Source organism: Halyomorpha halys, unplaced genomic scaffold (genome assembly GCF_000696795.3).
Source record: "Halyomorpha halys isolate HHAL.00 unplaced genomic scaffold, Hhal_1.1 Scaffold150.1, whole genome shotgun sequence".
NCBI classification, from domain to species: Eukaryota; Metazoa; Arthropoda; class Insecta; order Hemiptera; family Pentatomidae; genus Halyomorpha; species Halyomorpha halys.
Genome location: NW_027113424.1, coordinates 971,032 through 977,375, shown reverse-complemented (window position 1 = coordinate 977,375; position 6,344 = coordinate 971,032). Strand labels below are relative to the sequence as shown.

Here is a 6,344-nt window from a genome sequence, read left to right as displayed (position 1 = left end):
TTTTAAATCAATTGTTAAAGACCTGTTGTGAACAAATATTTGCAGCTCTTTACCCTCTGTAAAGAAAAATTCTAAAGAATTTTGGAATGACAAGAGTTTTCTGATAGTTAACGTATAGGGGTATGAGCTGATTAAGATTTGGAAAAGAGATCTTTTGGTGTGGAAATTGAAAAAGTGGAATGTTGAACTTTCTATCACTTTAATGTGTTAGCAGGAATTTTACTGCTGCAGATGTAATAATTTATGCTTAAGCTGAAAAATAGTAAATATGATCTTTCTAGAATGAAGTGCTAATATTGTTTCAATTGTAAAAAAAAAATATTTATGATTTTTTTTGACTTATGGAGTATCAAAGCTTAAGAAGTTATTTTCTAATTAAAATAAGAATAATGGAGTATTAAACTGATCTCAATAGTACAATGAGAATTGTATATATCGGGACCTGTCTGTTTCTTACTTCAGGTATCCCGTGTGTATGTTGAATTTTTTATATAATTAGTGTGGAACAAAGAGGGTTGAAAATTGTGAGACTTTCTGCTCATTAAACATGTATATATTTTTTATTAGACCAAGTGAAATCCCTGAGGGGACAAACTGGGTTAGTGTGTTTACTGAAATTATTGTTTTCGATAATAGAATATAAGACAGAGCATACTTGGGGTCTCATAGAAATAGAATAATGGCTTATCTGGTGATGTCTTTGCCTCCGTGGTTACGTCCTCTAGTCGCTTCCCGGTGTAGGTTCAGCGGTTGGTGAAAACCATGAACTCGCTCGGTGTCAGAAGACGTGTTTCTTCCTTAGAGGTTGGCCAGCATGTCCTTGGCTGTAGCGTGGTAGTAGGGGCAGTCCAGGTTCTATCTTGCATGCCATGGCAGATAATTTGGGCGGTGTCTTCGGAGTCTTCCGATGTCTGCGGCAAGAGGGGCATCAGAAAATGAGACCCCCGACCCTGACTTTATACAAATTAAAAAAAAACAACCAAAAATATCGGATTACTTAAATCCGACAAGAATTATTCTAGAACTGCCTGGAGAATGTCAGTGGGGGCCCCCATATTATTTGTGAGCTTTGTAAAGACTCCTGACATGTTCAAAAGTAAAAAAAAAAATCTTAAATACCTGAGATGAATGTAAAAAATGGTGCCACTGGGCTTCCTTAGAAGATCTATAATAAAAATTTCTGAGCCTAAATGCCAAACTGGCTCATTAAAGGGCCAAGGCAAGATTTTCATACCACCATATCCACATCATTGATTCAAGTTCAAATGTTCAGTTTCATTTGTATATCAGTTATGTTTTCAAATTGTTCATTCAATAAGAACGTCTGATTATTATTTTGTTTAATTTATGTGAAATATAAATTTTACTATATAATAAAAATGACGATTGGCAGGCCATACTTCAACTAAATTTCTTTATTGTCAAAAGTATTTTAAAAAAACAAAACTGATATTACTTTTATGGCTATGATTAATTTTAAAGTTTTATAAAATGATTATTTTTTTTATTCTTAAAAATTTATCCTATATCATTTTGGTACACATATTTTCTTATCTTCTAGTTTATATAAATATTATCTCATTTTCTATTTTCTTTTTTGCTAACAGAAGAAAAATGGAATAAGATTTTTTCGTCTACAACGTAAGCTTTATTATTTTTTAAAATAGAGCTTATTTTAGATATCCAATGGATGTTTTGGATCATCTATATTAAATAGATATGGATGGATCAGTTTCATAATAGATCATAGTATTGTCATTTAATTTTAACCATTATAATTTTTTTTTTAATTTGGTTATGTACAGTAGATTGAATCTTCCAAATCAATTGGCTATTAAAAATGAACCTGTGGTCAAGAAAAAATATAAAAAAAAGGATCTTGAAATAAAACCATTTGTAAAAGGGGAGGATCAAATGTTAATTGATATGCCAAGGTTCCAAAAGTCTATTTACACCAAAATCATGAAACGAAGAAAGAAGAGCAAACTTTTAGAAAATTTAGTAATAAAGTTTATCTTATTCAGTAAAAATTCAATATTGGTTTGAAATGCTATTATATGAGAGTTCCAATTAAACATAATTTTTATTTTTCAGCTCATAATATTCAAGCATAAGAGTGAGGATAACAGAAAGGAATTTTATGATAACATGATGTCTAAACCTAAACCTTCAGATGATGGAACATACAGGTTAAAGTGTGATCCTTTATATAAACCAACTCATAACATTTCAAAGGAAATAAAACTCTATCAACTCATTTCTACAAAGCGTAAAGTTAGTTATATTTATTGTATTAAGATTTTTAGTTGCTTATAATTATATTTAAAAACATCAAGGTATAGTCAGTCGTAAGTATAGTATAAAATTAAGATATAAGGTCAGTCCAAAAGTTCATGCGCATTTTTGGGAAATTTTTAAATAGTGTAAGTAAAAGATAGTTTAACATTTTAATCAATGATATATTTTCCTCCATTATATCTTCAATTCCTCACCATCTTATGTGTCATTTTTTAATTCTATTGCTGTAGAAAAAGGAACTGGTTTTAATGCAACAAAACTTGAAAGTTTATTTTGTACATCCTGTTTAGAATTTAACTTTTTAACTCCAAGTACAAAATTTTTAAGGCAAAATAAGTGAAAATCACTTGGGGCTATATCTGGGGAGTAAGCAAGTTATGGCAAAAGCTCCCAATTCAATTTATTAATTTTTTGCAACGTTACTCAATCTGTATGCGGTCTAGTGTTATCATGATGAAACAATACTTTCTTGATGTTCACCAATCATGGGCATTTTTTAATCAATTCTAAGTTTAAACGACAAACTTGTTGACCATAAACTTCTGCATTAATGGTTTGATTTGGTTCCAAAAGTTCATAATAAATCACACCATACATATCCTACCAAACATTAAAAAGTATCTTTTTAGTGTGTTAAGCATGTTTTTATTGATTGTTGATATTCATTTTCAATGGGTAATAATATGCTTCTGATGTTTACAAAAATTTGTGACAGACTGACTTTGTCAAGCAATGACAAATTTCGACAGGTTTGAAATTTTATCAGTCTAGTAGTGAGACATAGCTAATCCCATGCATGTTATTAATGTATTTATTATAATATTATTAATGCATGTATTAATCTTTGAAAATTCAAAGGCACTTTTTTCTTATTTTTTTATTTTATTTTTTATGTTTAGACCATTCTGCAGACTTGGGTGGATAACTTAGATGCAACTTCAATAAAGAAGGAAATATCCAATTACTAGCACTAATTGATTGAATATCTTATACTTTCTCTTTTCAATCAAAAATTCAAAGTTGATTTCAGACATTTGATGTATTCTTAATGTTTGATATGAACTCTTTCTAATTCTCTATCTTTTGGATTTTAATAAGTTTTTGGGATTGGTTTTCAATTTTCTCCATGGGATTCGTATGGTGATTATCAAAACCAAAATGAAAAGGTTTGCAAAAAGTTGTTAGGAAATGTTTAGTTGAACTTTGGAAGAGCTCCCTCTAAAAAAAACTTGTTTCTGCTTTGATAAGGATTATAAATTGTTTTGTTAAATTTCATAGTGACAATCTTTTTAAAGGGAGGCTTTCACCTAGTTATTGAAATAATGGTATATGTTAGTATTATATAATATTATAGTAATGATTATGTAAATATATTTCTGAGCCATGTAGAAATGGATCAATCCCCAAGAATCGTACTTTTTATGAAAAACCTGGTATAGACTAATTAAACAGAGTGAAAGTTAGGAGTTTCAATTTTGGGGGATTTTTAAACCAGGGAACAAGAAAAATAAAACATTAACACACCTAAATCTGTTCTACATTAAAAAATAAAAACACAAAATATTTTGATCCATTTCTTAGGAGGGGGCATCTGCCTACATCCTTCGAGGATTGAGTGTCCCTTGGCCAAAATATAAAAAGATATTTTCTTTTCATATAAGTTACATAAAATTTGAATATAGTCTGTTTACTTTTAATTTTGATGGCAATGCGACCGTTTTTGAGGGCCTAACCAGACTCAATATTTTCTAATAATTATATATTCAGAACTATTGATACTATCATAATTATTTTTTCTAAGACATTAATCTATAATGGTAGGTTTTTACAGCAAAAAAAAAAAATACATTTTCAGAGGGACCAAGACTCTGATTTATGATTTTTATGAAGTATATTTTTGGTACCTATTTATATTGAATGAATAGACCAATTTAAGTACTCCTTGTTTTATTCCTATTCTTTTCTTTTGAAATTATAGCACAAAACGAATTATTAATTGTTTTCTTTTATAAACAAGGGTAGAGTGAAATTTGTTGTAAAAATTTTCACATAATCAGCCGATTGTTTTTTCAATTTTAGTTAATTATGAAAAATATCAAAATGTGTTTTGCTACAATTTTAAATAAAACCATTTAAAATAAAGTAAAAAAAAGTTAGTGGATAGAATGGATAGTTTCTGAGAAACTTGTCCTGAAGGGGGAAAAAATGTTACTTTTAGAAGACACAAAGAGAGAGTTTGAAGTTTTGAATAATAAATAAGAAAATAAATTCATTTGTTGACCTTAAAATAGTCAAACCTGCCCATAAGTATATAAAGAGGTTTTCCATCAATAATCTATGGCTGCTTCTGCAGTACCCAAGCTTTTAACCTTTTTTCATTGGCAAATAAACTTAAATGTTTAGTATTTGTTTACATTTTAATGCTATGTAAATAAATGTTAGTTTGTTAAAGAGATTTATTTTAACTTTATTACTTAACAATTATATAATTCACTGACTGGCTTTTGTAGATTTATGATTTAATTACTCACTTCAATGAAATGACATTAAAAGCAAGAGATATGAAATCAAATGCAGCAGCTCTATCTATAAAATGCCACTATAATCTAAAAAAGATGTCATCTGAATTTACAAATGTAGTGTGGCCAATGGATCCTCAAGACATGACAATAAATGAGCCTTTGGAATTTCCTGAAAATTTGTACTTGGTAATTTTTAATAATTACTTAATTTCTATAAAATAAAGCATTGATTGAAACATAATGTATTAGTATTTTTTTTTTAGTGGCCATGTTTTCAATTAGTTTAAAGGTTATTTAACACTAATCAGTGATTTGCATTTAATAGGATAAAGCTCCAGTTTTTCCTCACCAAAAGCGTATTTCCTATAACTACAAGAATAAATTATATCATCAATTGTATGAGATAAACAAAGACTTTCCAGTTGATATAAATGCCATTGAGAGTGGTACCAGCACAGAATATACTCCATGGGAATCGGAATTTATAATAGAGAGGAAACAATTGTGAGTTTTACAGATATTTTTATTGGCTCATTTGGGTTTAGTATTCTAAGTAAATTAATCTTTTGTTTTATTATTATTATTTTTTTTTTTAGTCTTATATCTGAATATCTAAAAAAAAAATCCCTTATGGATGAACTCTTAACAGATTATGATAACGAGGTTAGAAAATTGGCTGTCATGAAAGTGGAATATGAAGTAAAAATTAGTTACTTAAAGATATGTTTCTTGAAGTACATGGAAGAATTACAAATTATAAGAACGTTTCAGTTGCTGGAAGATGAAATTGATAGAAAATGCAGTATTTTTATTAAACAGAAGCATATAAATATTTTACTGGTAAGTATATTTTGTCGTTACAGAAATATTTAAATTGAAGGCCATACACAATACCTGAATTATATTTACAAGATCTTACTTTCTTTGTCCATTTATAGAGCACTATGAATCCAGAAGTGATTTTTAAATACTTTTTATCATTTATGTTGTACTGTTTAATCAGGTCGTGGGTCTAGGGGTCCAATTAGAGAGAAACGCTTTATTTGGCCATGCTGCCCAAAAACATTGGGTTGCTATAACACACAGTGTACCCATCAATCCATAATTGGACATATATACACTATAAAACATTAACATTTTTCATTTTTCAAACAATTATCATCAATACACTAAATACAGTATACTTCAAATACATTTTTTTTTCTTAGCAAAAAACAAACAAAACTTTTTTTTCTGAATGGCTAGGTAAATTTTTTTTTTTTTTTTACAAATAATATCACTAGAATTCAAAACAAACAAAAACCTTTATAGCCCTACAACAAATAAATTAATAAAGCCTATTTCTTAATAAAATTACTTTGTCCATTTCTATATAAATTTTCACATCATTTTTAGCCAGACCTTAGTTCACTTTTATTTCATGTTATCTCATTCTCTTACTCTGTTACATAATTTTAGTTGCTGGTATCTTTTTTAGCCCTGATGAGGCCTTGCAAAGGGAGGGGGGAACGTTGGATTACAATA

At 28.7% G+C, this 6,344-nt stretch overlaps 1 protein-coding gene across 3 annotated transcripts in view; it reads left to right on the top strand.

Annotated features, from left to right (window-relative positions):
* LOC106678626 (cilia- and flagella-associated protein 44) overlaps window positions 1-6,344 on the top strand; it is a 50,035-nt gene that overhangs the window by 33,299 nt on the left and 10,392 nt on the right. For 2 of the 3 annotated variants that reach the window (XM_014417249.3, XM_014417252.3), the window contains exons 18-22: window positions 1,806-2,001; window positions 2,095-2,274; window positions 4,809-5,006; window positions 5,146-5,324; window positions 5,417-5,660. In XM_014417249.3, coding sequence (XP_014272735.1) covers window positions 1,806-2,001; window positions 2,095-2,274; window positions 4,809-5,006; window positions 5,146-5,324; window positions 5,417-5,660 — 997 coding nt within the window. The remainder of the gene's footprint in view (window positions 1-1,805; window positions 2,002-2,094; window positions 2,275-4,808; window positions 5,007-5,145; window positions 5,325-5,416; window positions 5,661-6,344) is intronic. The other variant, XM_014417250.3, reaches the window with a different exon arrangement.